At 39.4% G+C, this 16,148-nt stretch overlaps 2 protein-coding genes across 3 annotated transcripts in view; one reads left to right on the top strand and one right to left on the bottom strand.

Moving 5' to 3' along the window:
* Nucleotides 1-4,653, bottom strand: part of AK9 (adenylate kinase 9) — a 72,490-nt gene extending 67,837 nt beyond the window's left edge. The window contains exons 1-3 of the mRNA XM_061460167.1: nucleotides 4,583-4,653; nucleotides 3,602-3,733; nucleotides 980-1,043 (exon numbers count right to left, since the gene is read on the bottom strand). Coding sequence (XP_061316151.1) covers nucleotides 980-1,043; nucleotides 3,602-3,718 — 181 coding nt within the window. The 5' untranslated portion in view covers nucleotides 3,719-3,733; nucleotides 4,583-4,653. The remainder of the gene's footprint in view (nucleotides 1-979; nucleotides 1,044-3,601; nucleotides 3,734-4,582) is intronic.
* Nucleotides 4,654-5,051: 398 nt separating this feature from the next.
* Nucleotides 5,052-16,148, top strand: part of FIG4 (FIG4 phosphoinositide 5-phosphatase) — a 71,515-nt gene continuing 60,418 nt past the window's right edge. Inside the window, exons 1-2 of one of the 2 annotated variants that reach the window (XM_061460135.1) lie at nucleotides 5,052-5,324; nucleotides 15,100-15,198. In XM_061460135.1, coding sequence (XP_061316119.1) covers nucleotides 5,259-5,324; nucleotides 15,100-15,198 — 165 coding nt within the window. In that variant the 5' untranslated portion in view covers nucleotides 5,052-5,258. The remainder of the gene's footprint in view (nucleotides 5,325-15,099; nucleotides 15,199-16,148) is intronic. The other variant, XM_061460134.1, reaches the window with a different exon arrangement.

Genomic DNA, 16,148 nt, shown 5'->3' with positions numbered 1-16,148 from the left:
TTTCAGTCTTTCCACTTAAAAAGTTTGTATTAGCCTTCAAACTTCTAAGACAAATCTCATGGAAAAGTTTTCTTTTTTCATAAAACTTAAGTAAGTGAATAAATCAAGATTTGTGATTTATAATGTCACAGATACAGGGCTTTAAAAAAAAAAAAAAACATTTATTTACTGCTGTCAAAATTAGTGCAAAAGAAAACTGCCTGAGAATTATTTTTTGTAGGAAACTACTTTCTTGGAGAGATGCCTCAAGATATATTAAAAATAACTCTCTAGTGATATAATGACAGGGAATAAGATAATGTTACAAACAACAGGTTTTACTCTGCAGATCTTCAAAAATATTTGATGGGAGGGACTTTAAAATGGAGCTACATAGTTTAGAAAATGAACTTATATCTTCTATTCTGGTAAATGCATGGTGGAAGAAATGAACTACACCTTCTGAAACAAGCCATCAGATAATTTTGTTTTAGAAATTTGAAAGTGCCAGGTCCTATTCCTTCCATTATTACTCATGCTGATCCAAAAACTATATTTCTGGTTCCTGGAGTTCCTGGAGTCCCCCTTTGTATTAGTCACTGCACAAACAGAAAGGAAAGATCCTTCTTATTTTTCATGGTCTGTACTGAAAAATCTCTCTGCTCTCTGGAGTTGAATGAGTTGCCTCCATGTGAACAAGAAGGGTCACATGAAGCATCTTACAGGACTGGGAACAGAATTTAAGCATGTGTTATGTATATCCTCACCTGAAAAAATTAAAACCAGAAAAATTAAAAATAAGCTGTTTTCTAAGCCTCTCTACAACTAAAGGCTATTTTTCAGCAATTGTATTTCTGGAAAAATGGTTACTTGGTCCCTACCAGTAGTCCTTACCTCATTCAGAAACTTGCCATTTTGAATTACAGGCAAGAGTGAGGACATTCTAAACCAAAAGTTATTATGAAGCCAATGCAATATTCAAAATATAGTGTCTGTTTACCTTCTATGAAAATGCATTTCCATATTTGTGCCAATTTTCTAGCCAATGTTTTCTTTCCAGAGCCCTTAAAATGAAAAATACACATTTAAAAGGAAAACAGGTACAAGGAAAAAAAAACCCAACCAACCAACCTAAAAATATTACACAATAAGTAATATATTTTCATACGCTAAAAGCAATTAAAAGCTACCACGAAGATTAGGACCTCTGAGTTATGCATAGACACACGGACAAACACAAACATTCTTTTTAATACCATCCTTTATTTTAACTGCCCAGCATTGCTAATATACTGTTACTGCCTTTTGCAGTTATCTTCAAAGTAATTACATTGACTTTGTTTCTGAGTATCTCTATCTAAAATTCAGCTATGATTTGCTCATAAATTCCTATGAGAAGTTCGTTAGGACTGAATTTTATTACCTTCAGTCTCAAAGCAAATTATGACGCAAATCTGTTCGGCCATTTTTGAGTAAGATACAGAGGGATAATATTCTTTGACTAAACCACTGAATACAAAAAAACTGCTCTTGTTAGTCCACAAACCTGGTTTAGATAATGGTAAAATGTTTATTTTATTGCTTACATGAATCCTGAGGAACCAAGAGAACCAAGAGTAATGAGGCCTCTAAGGTCTACCGGCAAGGTACAGCTACATAAATGGGATTTTGCAAAACTCACCATCTTCCACCCTTAGGATTATGCCCTTTTCTGAAGGACATACAAAACCACCTTTATTTGACAGTCTGTTTGTCCTAGATAAATTCTATTATTAAAAAATAGTAAAAAACCCACAAATAAAACACATTCTCAGTTAAGAGTGTATCAGTAAACACTCCAGCCTACTCATACCTTTTATCTTACAGGTGTGATGGGAATATATACATATGGTTTTGCTTTAACAGCAATGTGATTTAATTTAAAAGATGTATCTTAAATAAGATAGATGATCTACACAACAGCTGCCATATAGATATTATCATAAAAGCAGAATTTAATTCCTTTATCTTCTGGCCAGGCCTGTGCAATTTCAAACCTTTGTTAAAATTTGTATTAATATCAAGCACCTACTGAGGGCACTGATGAGAATATATATTTATTCTATGGTTTTTGCATTGTCTTTTAATGAGTATTTTATGCTGGTTTGGTCTATAAAAATGTAAAGTTATCTTCTTTGTGTAAAGTTAGAAATTCAGTGTTTAAAATGAGGCAAGCCAGTCTGCTGTAGTTTTCTACTGAGCTAAATGCACTGTTTCATCATGAACCTAAGGCACACTTTTGGCTATCACCTTAGATAGTATCACTTTGATGTTTGCATCTCATCCACTTGTATAACACCACCTTGCCTCCTTTCTCAGTTTGGTCAGATGTAAAGATTTGCAGTCAAGCATTACCTAGCAACTAGAGCCAAGGAGCAAAAAAGGATACACAACTGTGCAAACAGTAGGGTTGGAAGCCTTCCAGCCCCCTGAAAGTCTTTAAAGAAAGGAAACATAGCCTCATCTTAGCACTATGGCCATTTCCCATGATATAACCTGCCACCATCATGTGACTATGTGCTGGCATACTGCACCACAGCATGGCTCTACATTAGTGCATGGTGTGGAGCAGAGAGGGACTGAGGCTTGACTTGGTGGGTCAACTGTCATCAAAGCTTGGTTGATTGCCAGTTCTAGGTGCACACTGTCTACCTTTCTACCTGCTAGGCATAGCAAAGCAAATTTCCATACTGTGATTTCAGGCTCTGTTGTGGTAGCTAACAGAATCACACACAAATGCAGAGGACAGACTGTTAGAGGACCTTGCTTTCACACTGGTAGTGGGGTGCTCTGAAGGCATCTTTCACAGGCAGCTGCAACATTCAAGAGGAAAGCAGCTTTCAGGGCACCAGTGGTTTATGTTTAAGTGCATACAAGATTGAGTATAGACATTAGGCAACCTTGCACCACAAAAGAACCCCCTTCAGCAAACTCAGGTACTAATGTAAAACCACATATAGAGTCTTCTACATTTAGAAAAAAAAAAAGTCTAGGATTAGAAAACATCAAATGTATCTAAGTAAAGGAGGCCACAAATTATTTGAGAAAAAGAGACAGCTTGAATTATAGTTAAAATATAGTACAAATCTCCTTATTGGAACAGCTCGGTGTACTTCAGTTATTCCCAAATATATGACATAAAATTATGTCAGTGTTTTTAATAATAAAGTTAAAATATTTAATATCTCATTGCATGTCTGAAAGTCTGTATATTAACCTGATGGTTCTTTTATGCCTATTTATGTCTTTAATCTGTCAAGATTTTTAGAAGTTACAACACTGAAATAAGATAAAACCAATCCAGTTGCCAATATGAAAAGAGAAGAAACTTTTTGAGCAACATGTGACGTTTAAGTACAGTTATAACAATTTCAATTGTAACTGATTGGTCACTCGGGCCAAAATTTGGCCTCATTAAATGAGATCAGAATCTTTACCAAACTCTGCAGGATTTGCAATGTGCAAAAGAGTAAAAAAGTAGGTCTTTGATCACTTTGGCCACATTACTAAACTAATGTTTTGAAGGGAAAAGTATAATTGTTAGCAGAATATCTGAAGAACAAATTTCTATCTGACATCTTACTGGCTTTCCAAGGATAATTAAACAAGTGGGCTTGGACAACAGAAAGTATTTTTCAGCTTCATCTTCATTGAAGATGTCCGCAAAGGGCTGAGCTTGTTTTTCCTCTGATGAAGCCATATATATTAGCCAGGACTGGAAAAAAAAAAAAAAAAAAGAAAGATTGCTATAAAATACATATGTGTAAAATGACACATACTTTAAAAAGGAACTGAATAATAATGTGGTAAAAGGTGACTTGTTTTGTGATAAAAGCTGTTACAAGAAGAGCACCATCACTGTCAATGAAACTACTCGCTGAGCCCACAGCTATGTATGTGAGTAAGGCTTTGTAGAATTAATTTGTGGTTCATGATCTGTTCTGTCATTCTCACATAAATCCCAGCTCTTTCAGGACTGGGACTGTACATCCAGCGCTACGCAACAGAGTAAAACAGAAAGCAGTTTCTAGTCAAGGTAAGCTGGAGCAAAATTTGGGTGGGCCTTTCCAACAAGTGGAGTCCAAAAACATGAGGTGCCTGATAAGGCCTTTTTGAAGAAGGCAAACTAAACCCTTGCTTTCTTTAGAGAAACACTTAAGTCTCAACCCCACGCCCACCCCAGTCATTTTAAAATTAAAATACTCTACTTCAGGTTGAAAATTTGAAAATATTTGTTTTGAAACTTTAAAATAAAACACTCAGATACTTTCAGAATAAGACCTTCTGAATAACAGGGGAAGTATGTTAGTGTTAAGAAACCCACCACATACAAACCAAGCTTCCATTTCTCTCACACAAACTCAGTGGCTGAACTTCAGCGTTTCCAGCAGTTTCCCTCCTTCCCAAACCTTTACAACTAAGGGGCAATTTCCTAACGACAAACACCACCCCAACCAAACCAAAGACATAAACTAACACCACACACCCACCCCCCCCCCCCCCCCCCAACTAAAAGCCTGGTGGGGCTTTGATCCCTCCTCCGCCCCTCCAGCACTGCCCTGACCGACAGCAACGATCCGACCCCGCTGGCCGGCGCCCCTCAGCGACAGGGTGGGAATGGGCGGGAAGGGGGTGGGTGGGAGGGGGTGTCACTTACGTAAGAGGAATGTGGGGAGGGGGCAGAGTGTGGGCGCAACGGCCGCCGCGCGCGCTCGCCGCCACCGGCTGCGTACCCCCGTTACCCGGGCAACCGAAGAGCACCGCCCCCCTTCCCTTCCCTTCCCTTCGCCCCGCCCCCCGTGAGGGTGTTGAAAGCGGAGAGCCCCGCCTTCGCCGGAGCGGGGCTGCGGAGCTATTCCTGGTGCTGATCCTGAGCGGCCACAGCAGCTGCTGACGGCGCCGGCGCCAGCACCAGCACCGCCCCGCCTGCACTGGTGACTGCCGCGCCCCGCCACGCCGCGCCGCGCCGGCTCTACCACCCCGCGGGAGCGGCGGCGCAGCCGCCCTCTGCCGCCCGCCGGTGGGCGCGCCTGCGCGGTGGCGTCCCGCCACTTCCGGCTTCCACCCGTCCGGTTTGTGGGTGGTTAGTGTTAGTCCTTAGCTCCCGTGTGTCCCGTCCCTCCACACGCCCCTTCAGCAGGAGCTCGGCTGCGCCCCCGGTTGCTGGCGGGCACCCCTTTCCTCTCCTGCTCCCGCCGTGCCTTGGTGCCGGGGCGAGGCTGGAGCCCTGCGCGGCCGCCATGCCGGCGGCGGCGGCCCTCATGATCAGCTCAGTGCAGAAGCTGGTGCTGTACGAGACCAGGGCTGTAAGTAGCATCTGCCCCACCGCCGCTCCCGGGGGGCGGGAAATGCTCCCTGCGGTAGAAGCTGCCGCGCCGCGGGTCACACGTGAATACCTACCAACAACTCATAAAAGTTTACTTCACCGTGTCCCTGCGCTTGAGCGAAGAGCCGGTTTCTGACCTACGTACGGCTGGCATGCCCAAGCCAACCCTCCGAGCTCCGCGGAGCTGTAAGCGGAAGGCCCAGTCAGCTGGGCAGGCCGGGGCAGCGTGAGTGCTGCGATGGGTGAGCCGTCGGAGTTTAGGCCCCGCATGGCTCCTGCTGTTACTGCCTGCTTGTTTTGTGTGGCTTTTGTCACTCAGGCTGGTGTTGATTTGTGCTGTGATGAGTTAAAACTGGACAGCTAGAGTTGTCCAGAATTAAAGGTTTGAATTAAGAATTTAAACAGTGTGGCTAAAGTGGTTGCCCCCTGCCCGTCTGTTTATTACTTCTGCGACATTTCTGGTCTCATGGTCTAAATAGGCTGTGGAGCACCTTCCAGGGTCAAATCTGACCTCTGGCAGTAAGCTGTTCAAGATTTTTAGCATTCCTTAATCTTCTGTTGCAGAAACGGTAGGGATGTGCGTTTGCTACGGGCAAAGTGGACTGGAGGTTTGAGTGGTAATTACTGCTTTAGCCACGTGATGAGCACCATGTGCGTCAGAATCTGGTGGTGTAAATAACCTGAGATAATACTGCTGTTTATCATCCTTTAGCTGCCAATGAAATGTCTTTATGTGGATTTTCTTTTAATATTTTGGGTTGGTTTTTTTTTTCCACTGGAGGTAGTTTTGGATAGAGTTGGGTGCCATGGCTTTAAATGCAACAGTTAGTTCTAAGTTCAGTTGTTACCTGCAGTGGTAATAGAAGACAGTTTATATACGGAAGTCAGTGTAGGCTCTTGAAAGCTTGCAAAAGTAGCACTGAAGGGAATGCATCTTTGTCTGTGTGAATGGTCCCAATACACAGAAGAATCTGACTTCTTTGATTCTGTTAGAAGTAGGCTTGTTCTTTTGTGTCAATTCCCCATTAAACAGCCTGGAAAATGGAGGAGAAAGGTTAAAATGTGTAGAAATATTAGTATCAGTAAATAAAAAAAGAAAATTGAGATTACTTTTGGTTTCCAGAATGTTACTTTTTTTTCCTGTGCCTACAGGAATTTTGATAGTTGCCTTAATAATCTTACTCAGCATTGCTGGAAAACACTGTTGTTTTATTTTCAGCTAAATTAATGCTGTATGGGAGGAGGGCATTGGGAAAATATGATTCCTGAATTTAGTTGTTCTTGGCTCATAACTCATGCTGCTTCTCAGATAGCTGAGATTTGGCTTTTTGTGACTGGCATGCCTGGCTATCTGGTGTACTTCTCTCTGAGCTGTAAGACGCAAGTGCTGAGAGACAACATGCTGTGTATAGAGATGGTATGATGTTTTTGGGTTCTGTCTGGTAGCTACAGTTCTCTATGGCCTTCCAAGCTGATCCTTTTAGTTCAGGAACCATAGATTTTACATCTGGCTAGTGGTAGCTAGCAATATCCACCCAAATGGACAGGTTTGCCCATGCTTTCCTGTGTTCAGAATTCAGTAAGGGGCAAATCCAGCAGTCCTGATCACTTCAGGAGGCAAGATAGTGTTGATCAGCTATGAAATGCAGGGGTTTATATGTGCCATCTGAAGTACCTCAGCTGACTAACAGTGTCTCAAAGCTGTTTCTTCAGTTGTGTCTTGCAGGTGATGAAAAATGGAGTGTTTTCCCTCAGTGTGGTTATGTTCTTAAAAAATAAAAAGGTGTGAATTGCAGCTTTTTGAGTTTTGATACACAAATTATAGTCCTTTTTGGTTTGTAGTTTTTTGTTTTGTTTTGGTGGTTTTTTTTTGTTTTGTTTTTTGTTTTAAAGGAAAATGCTATGGGAATAATTTTGGTGTAATTACTTGGAAGCAGCTGATGCACTAAAGAAACTCACAGACTAATGTGTCTTAGAAAGGACTTCTGGAGATCTTCTAGTCCAGTCACCTGCTCAAAGCAGCTTCAACAAGAGCATGATGAGGTTTGAAAACTTCCAAACATGTAGATTTTACAGCCTCTGCAGACATGTTTTGCTTCATCACGCTCATGGTTTAGAGAAGGAAATTCCTTATAGTAAGTTGGAATTTTTCATATTTCAGCTTGGATTTTTTGCATCTTGTCTGTCCAGTGTTCATGCCCCAGAAGTGTCTTACCTACACCTTCTCATTAGATCATTTTACAGGCAGTAAGATCCTGCCAAAGCTTTCTGAAGGCTGAACAAACCCAGTTCTCTCAGTCTTTCCCGATGCATCATGTACTCCAACTTCTGATCATTCTTGTAGCTCTGTGCTGGACTGACTCTGCTATGTCAATGGAAGACTTGATCAGGTCACAGTGAATTTCAGAGGGAGGTTTGCTGTTACAGTTGATTCAGTGTCATGTTGGCTGGTGACTGAAGCTCCCACTTCTTCTCCCCAGTGCATCCTTATTTGCATTAAATCCCACAATCATGCAGTTGCCAGCTGTGACAGTCACTGATAGGATGGAAATATCACCCAGACATAAAATTTAATAGCTTTCTCCTGTTTCAGGTTACTCTTCTGATTTCCCTAAGGCCATATACTTGCTAGATACAGTGAAAGTACATGGGACCTGGCATTTTATCATGTATAGTGTAACTTGAAACTGTATCCTGATTCCTTGTGGAGACCTTGAATGGGCGAGGAATGACTTACATTGTCAGCAGTGGGAGAAACAGTGGAGATTACACTGATTGTACTGCTTACTCCTATTAAAGCAGAAAGAGGTGACATGGATGAGAATGTGGAAATGGTTTACCGGGGGGGGGTGGGGGGTGGGGGGGTGGGTTCATTTTTCTTTTGAGTTACGAATACAGTAACATTATTTAAGTCAAACAGGAGAAACTCTGGTAGTGTTATTGCAGTCAAACAAGGAAGAGTCCTGGAGGTGAGAACTGAATTCACAATGTTGATTGAAGCAATGGAGAGTAAAATTCTATATTTTCTATTAACGTTTATAGCAACATAGTTGTTGAGACCTTTCTTTTAAACTAATGTTTTGGGTCAATAAATACCATGGAGCTGTGAATTGTATCTCCTCTTTGTCCTGGGAAGTTGAAGGCTTGTTTAGAAGTAGTCAGAAACATGAGCTGAAACAGTTGTGTTCAGATCAATGCCAATTATCTTTCATTTTACACATACATTTGCTGCTGAAATGCACGCCAGAGGGCACTAAAGATATTTCAGCAATATGACTAATAAGAAACAAAAGATGTTTTCCTCTCCAGGAGAAGGTGGATTTCTGTGTATCCCCCAAATGAAGCCCACCAAAAAGCTGTAGGTTAGTTCATTGGAAATTATCATTCCCCATAGGAAGTATGACATTGAACAAGTCAATTTGTGCAGTTGCTGTAAAGGCATATCACTTGCCTATCTTTCAGAATATTAGGAGGCTTAATTAATATTATTTTATTCTAATCATGTTCTTCTACAGTCTCCGTCTCCACAGTATCCAAATGACTTATTGAAGCTTATTAAGCATTGCGACTAGCATAATTACCTGTAGATTTCTCTGCCTTTTACCTCTGGGAAAACTGTTTGTCTTATTTTGGTTTTGTTTTTTTTTTGATTGTTTTAAATTAATTTTCTTCTAAAAAATAATTCATTGGTTTATACAGATTGTTATCTGGTGCACTTAAAATTTTTGAGTGTCGTAAACAATCTACAGGGCAAACATTAGTTATCATAATTTTCTAGCTAGAAGTGGCTGTGAGATTTGGTCTCTCTGGAATGATTTCATTAGCAGAAGACAGCCCCTCTCTGCTGACTGTCCTATTCCCTCTGTAGTGGTGTTCCAGGAATAGTAATGATGTAATGGAGTAGAGGATGGAGTAGGGGCAAGGGAAGGAGTTTTGTGAAACTTAGGGAAGTACTTCTTCTGTCTTAAATGTCTAGATGTACTGCCAGATGTATGGCAAAAAAATAGAGAAACTTAATCAACTAGTGTATGTGGGATCTGAGACCATTTATGATTACAACAGATGCTTAGTGGAATAGCAGTGATAGGAAGAGAAGTTTTGAAGGGTGTATGCTATGGAGGCAGGACAAATGTGAAGTTCAGAGGTGGTAGCACCATGCTGCATGTGAAAGATGTGCTTTCAAACATCTACCTAAGTTGTTTTGGTAACTTACATTCTATTTCCTTTGTCCTGGGTGTCACTACATAGTCACTAGATCAACGGGATGAAGAAAAATAGGTATTTTCTATCAGTATTTTTTATTTTCAAAACAAAGTTTGTTATGGTCCTAAAAATAAATGAATATATTTCCTTGTTTAGGGTAAGGATTTACTTTGAGTACAACTGTACAGAATAAGGGTAAAGATAAAACGAGTAACAAGAATAAGGTTATGAAAATGGGATCCATCAGTGTTTGGGTAGAAATAAAATTAAATATATTCAACATGCAAATTTGAAGATGTAAGCATAGTAAACAGTGGAATGACTAAATATTTTCAAGCTGCTCTAGTCAAGGGTGGTGCTGAGACTGGAACATGACGAGCGGAATATTTAACCCATTTTGAAGTCCTGTATGAAAGTAATTGAAAATTGAGGTAAATTGCATAAAATACAGTCTAGACTTACAAAGATGCCATCAGATTAACCTGGTTGTTTTGCACATTGTCATTTAAAAAAATAGGTGGCCTTATGCATTTAAACCAAATCCTCTATGGAGGTGCAGTGCCATAAGGAAAATCTCTGGCTTTGCTAGTGGAAAAAGGGAGGTTAGTAGAGAATTTAGTGTGGAGTGAATACGGAATGATCTCAAAGGTAAGGTTGATTTTTTTTTTTTTTTTTTTTTTTTTTTTTTTTTTAGTTAGTGATTTTAGGACCAATATACTTAAGTATTTTCGGTAATGTTATAAACCCAAAATGTGAGTCAGCTCTGCTTAGAGTTTTGAAATATTGTAAATAATTAGGATACTCAGAGCACAAGATAGCAAGAAATTATGATGACCCTCATGAGTAGGTAAAAGAACACATTTTCTGTCCATATTCATTTGAGAAATAAGGCTGTAGGATGCAGAGTGGGTAGCAATTTCTACATGCCTTGAGAGTGGTGCTTCACAGGGTGTATTCTTAAAATTTCTCATCTTGAAAGAGCGTCTTTTGAACAGTTTCAACAGATTACAGGAAGTAGACAGCACACCAACTGAATTTTTGCTATTTTTATGTACCTCTTTTTGCCTGGCTTACCATCTCTTCCTTTCTTCATGTCATTCTGCCAGATTCTATGGGATGAAAGAAATACTTCCTGAATTGCTGAAGGTTCTATAGAAAGAATGAACATAAGAGTTTTTGCTGAACCTCGCATCTAGGTGTAATTATTTTTCTCCCCTTCTTTGGTGTAGCAGAAAAAAAAGGCTGAACCTATATCTTTCTTAACACTATTTAATACCTTGTTTGTGCTTTGAAGATTTCTGATCTACAGTCAAGTTCAGTATTTATTAAAACTACCACGAAAATTTGAGGAAGAGGCTTTTTCTTGCATAACTTTATGCCCAATGTGAAGGAGGGTGGAGATTTGATGGCAGGTGACAGTTACCATTGCACTTCTCAGTTAAGGGTAAAGTAGCGAGATGATTGTGTGCTGATTCAAAGTCAATGTTTACATGAAGGTTTTTCACATCTGGCAGCCCAGTGTGTTGACAGATTAGTGTGATTAGCGTGTAAATGCCTTCATGTATTGGGTGCCCAGGTACTGGAGGGGTGCAGGGTGGCCTCTGTGAGAGGAAGCAAGAGAGCAGCTGGCTGGGGGTCTGGCAGTTGTCCAAGGGGAAGCCACCACACTTCCTTAGGGCTTTGTGGTTTTAGACATATCCTTGGGCTCACTGGCTAACTTTCGCAGCGTTTTATCTAAGTATTTTCTCTATGCTATTTTCAGGTTTAAAAATTGTCTATGTTAGTGCATTGCCATCTTTTTTAAATAACTTCTAGTGTATTTGCACTTTTATTTCCTGCTGATTGAGCTGTGTGTTGCTTTTTATCTGATGAGTGAAAAAATGTTCTTTACAATGCTAACATTTATTAGTAATAGTCTATACAAAGAAGCAAATAATAGTTTTAGACCAGGAGTTCTAAGAAGTAATCTTCTTAAAGAAAAAAAAAAAAAAGTCTAGAGGCAGAATGTTTGATTTCAGAACTATTATCCTGCCATTATAAACAACAAGTTGCAATAAGGTTTTTTATTTTGTTTAGACTCCTTTTAGAAGGACCAATTTTTATTGGTATGGCTGAATCAAAAGGTTGATAAAAGAGGGTGTAATGCCTTTCAATTAGATTGCTTTGGTTAAAACTCAGTCCCAGGTGGAAGGGACAAATGATTTTTCCTATTTTATGGTTGCTTAGTGATAATTGTGCAATAAATTAAGCTTCAGTACAGATCTCATAGCTGCGTGGTGCACTGCTGCGGTTGGTAAAGTGCACTTACCAAGTTTCAGCAAAGGCCAAGGGCAGACTAAACCTGGAAACAGCATGTTTCATCTCAGGTGATGATTGAAGGGCTTTGGCAGAGTAATATGAGGAAGCCTGTGCAGTTTCTCCTTGTGTACTATTCTGCAGAGAAAGTACTTTGTTGGTCAAGATTGTCCATTTATCTAAATGCGGTGGTTTTGTGGAGTGGAATTGTCTGGGACATGTGAAACATGCTTCAATTTATTCAGTTCAGCTTAGTTATAAATGGAATAAGAGAATAAGGATAGAAACTCCAAGAAAGGTTTCTACAGCTCAGCCATGGTTCTCATTTCTTTAACCATAATGACTTGTATTAATCAAAATAGTTGTAAACAGTACAGTGCATTTGAGCTTTGATTAATTTTACAATTATAATACAAGCTCAGTAATTAATTTATTTGATGTTACATGCTCAGTGTTGTGTTGATTTGGTATTTTTCTTTATTCTTTCCTACTATTCATGTGATGGCAAATTTAATTGTGGTACATGTCACTGATAATGGTTTTGTTTGTGCTCCATATCATCCAGTAAGACAGACTTATTTATTCAATAGATGCATAAATTAGGTAGCAGAAGCAGCTAATGCTGAAATGTCTTATTTGTTTAATTTTTGCATTGTTGGTTTTCATATCATCTTTGTTTTCATTTCAGATCTTGAAAGTTGAATGTGAGCTAGCGTGTCATGCTGTTTTTCAAGTAATTTTGTGGTTGCTGATTGTTAGTCAGTCCTGAAAACTTTTGAAGTAGAAGTCCAATTTTGGGATCCTAGTTTTGAGGACTAGTCCAAATTCCAAAGTTTTTGCAGATGTTTCCTTCTTTATAACTTCAACAGGAATATCCTCTAACATGCAGTGGGTAAGATTCCCATTTGCTAAACAGATACTTGCCATTGCCTGGCTTTCTAAGAAGGTAGCCTTTTTAAGTCCATGGATCCTGGGTTTTGATGCTGTTCTTAACTGACCTTCCTAAATACATATCACAGCCTAGCTTTCTAATGTAAAGCAACCCTGCTAAGTTAGTCTTTAAGGTACGTCAAAGAGACCTTGTTAAGTACCATTCATTATGATGGTTGCTACCTTAGTCTGTGGATACAAATACTCCTCATGAAGTCTAATTCTGCTGCTGTTCTGAGCAGCAGCACCAGCACTTAAAGCTGGCACTGTAGCTGTGAGTAGCTCACCATAGTAGCACTTCCTTATGTTTTATTGGTCTATTAAAATGAAAATGGAGCAGTATCCAGCTGAACTTCTTTAGTAATAACATTTGCAACTCTATATCCATTTCTTTGTCTCTCTCTTCCTGTGTGTCATGTGCTATGTTCCAATTTTAAATGTGGTCTTTGGTCCAAACTGCTGTTTGGACAGGCATTTTAGAGTTGTACTGTTGTTTTTATTCAGGATGATTTATTGGTAACCATAGGTGTCACTTTGGGAAGAAATTGCGCTCATTTAATGAGCTGGACATCGGAGATCACTGAACTGTACTGTAGTAATATGGACTACTTAAAATTGTTTAGCTCTAATTAACAGTTACTACAAATAGAGAAGTGGCAGTCTTAAAATGCAAAGTAACTTATCATTTCTGTTACAAATAAATGGTATTTTCCTCTACCCACTCATCTTCTACCATGGTATGGTGGAATGGTCTAAGCAGGTGTCTGTCTTGGTGATTGGGAATGTCTTGGTGGTAGGCGATGCAGAAAAGCTCTATCTTCCACCTCTGTGTCATTCAGTGCCATGCAGTGGGGGCTTCAACCCACTCCATGTTGTTATGATTTCCCTCCTGGAAAGGGCAGGTTTTGGCCCTAAGGAATCTCCTGTGCAGGGTACTCTGAGTGGGCAGGCTGGGGAGCCTGGGCTGTGCACAGCAGGACACTGCTGCTAAAAAAAACAACAGTAGGATATGGTTTCCTGTGACAAAGTGCTGCTTCAAGGCCTTCAGTAAGGGAGTGATGTGATGGCAAATGGCTCTGAAGGGCCTTCTTTACTATTATTTGGGAGTAAACAGCAAAACTTACTGCTCAGTAAGCATTGTAATGTCAGTGTACAAGGTGAATCCAGGAGTTGGTGGTGTTTCTTTTATGCTTTTCAAGTATCCTTTTTTCAAGTTTCCTTTTTTAGAGCTTATTGACTAGATGTTTTGTGACTTCAGGGAAGCTAAAGAGGGCTTAAAGTTCTTTCACCTTAAACATTTGGACAGTTAAATATGTTTCTTGACATGTGATTGGTATAACTCACAAAATTCTGAGGTCTGTGTGAATGTTATTGATTTCCTTTCCCACGTCTTAAATCCATGTGACTTTTAAAGTTAAGAGCTGGCTGCGTAGGTCCACATGAATTTGCCATACTTGCCTGTTAGGCTGAGCATTATTAATGAGTTACACCTTGCTGTGTGGTGGCACCACACTGATTAAATGAATTAGTAAAATGAGAGCTGCTTCTAGCAAGTCAGTACTGCAACTTGTGCTTACTGTTAATTCCTCTAAATGTAAAAATTCATTCGTAGTTTGATTTGCTTAAATGAGAAATTGACACTTTACATGTTTATTGGTGGTCTTTAATATTTTAAATGAGAAATAAAGCTAAACTTCTTAAACAAAAAGTAGTGGTTTTAACCAGGATGGCTGGTGAAATTAAACTTGAGTGTTGTGGAAGAACATTGGTGATAAGTCTATCAGAGAAAATGTAAATAAAAAATGAGGAAAACTTGCAGTACTTAAGTACTTAAAATTTTCCTGTGTTTAGGGTGGACTAAGAAAGACCAGTTGTCAGAAATAGCAATGGACATAGAAACAGTAGGTTTAGATCATGAGAAGTTACAAACTCATGTTCATAGGCTTCAGCTAAATTTTACAAAGCAAGTGAGAAGACAGTGATGGCTGGGGCAGGGTGTAGTCAGACAGTGCCTGGTGTAAGTTACATTTTTCCCCTCCCTACAGAGTTTTTCACCTTTTTTTGAATTTTACGTTTTTGTCCTCCTTGTATAGTGGAGAGATTGAAGTCGTAAGTTGTAAAGGCTGATTGTATACAAATGTACCTTCCTAAGGTACTGATGTCTAAACCAGTTTATTAACAGTCCATATGGAATATTATATATTTGATCTTAGTTGAAATGGATCTAGTCTAGAAACTATATAAATGGCACTGTTGATGTCTTATGTTACAATGGGCTTTGGTTGCTTTATCTTGTATAATATTCTGACTACTTTTTTTTAATGTAGCGGTATTTTCTTGTCGGAAGTAATCCTGCAGAAACCAAATACCGTGTTTTGAAAATAGATCGCACTGAACCAAAGGATTTGGTTGTAATTGATGATAAGGTGAGTGCCCCTCTCAATTTAATTTTTTTTCCCAGTTATTCCAAATAATACTACCCATATTAAGCTGAATTAAAATATTACGCGTTTAGTCTGTTTCTGCAAAGGTATGTTACAGAATCAGTCATATAGCAATTGAGATTGAAGGAGATCTGTGGAGGTTTTCTAGTTCTGCCCTCATCCTCCGAGCAATGTCAACTAGATCAGGTTGCTCAGGGTCATGCCCAGTCATGTTTTGAGTATGGCTGGAGACTCTGGGTAACCTGTTCCAGTGTTTGACCATCCTCACAGTAAGAAAGCTTTTTCTTATGCTTGAATGGAATTTTCCGGTTTTCAGTTTGTGCCCATGCCTCCCATCCTCTGATGGGATACCACTTGAGAAGAGTCTGCTTCAGATTTCTTCACTCCCTTCTATCAGGTATTCATAGACATAGGTAAGATCCTCTCTGAGCTTTTTCTTCTGGAGGTTGATCAGTCTCAACTCTCTCGGCTTTCCCTCATGTCAGATGCATGTTAGCATGAAAATGACAAGTTACAGTAAGGGAGTGCCGAAAGATCTCCAGACAGCTGGTTCACTTAATCAGATTTTCCCAGTTTTTTTGGTTTATTATGTATATGTTCCCAGTGATTTTCTTATGTTCAGCCTTGCTGTTTTAAGTGCAAAATACTTAAATACAACTTAATTGTGATCTAGCCAGATTTTTAGTGTTTATGATATACCATATCTGAAGCAAAATAAATAGCAGCAGCAAGAGCTTTAATGTACACAATAGAATAAAACTTGATTTCTTTCCAGAAAGTTTATGGTTGAGAATCTTAACACTTAAGATTTAGAAATATTTGGATTCAAATGTGACCATGACTATTTCTATTGTAGTGGATGATGAATTTTGTTCTTGTTGTACTTGTTGGTAGGACTGAAAAAGGAGACAGAGGATGTAGAGGAGATACTT

Source organism: Pezoporus flaviventris, unplaced genomic scaffold (genome assembly GCF_033815535.1).
Source record: "Pezoporus flaviventris isolate CSIRO_AGI_PZ_B2104156 unplaced genomic scaffold, CSIRO_AGI_Pfla_v1 ptg000031l, whole genome shotgun sequence".
Lineage (NCBI taxonomy): Eukaryota > Metazoa > Chordata > Aves > Psittaciformes > Psittacidae > Pezoporus > Pezoporus flaviventris.
This window is presented reverse-complemented; position numbering and strand designations above follow the sequence as displayed.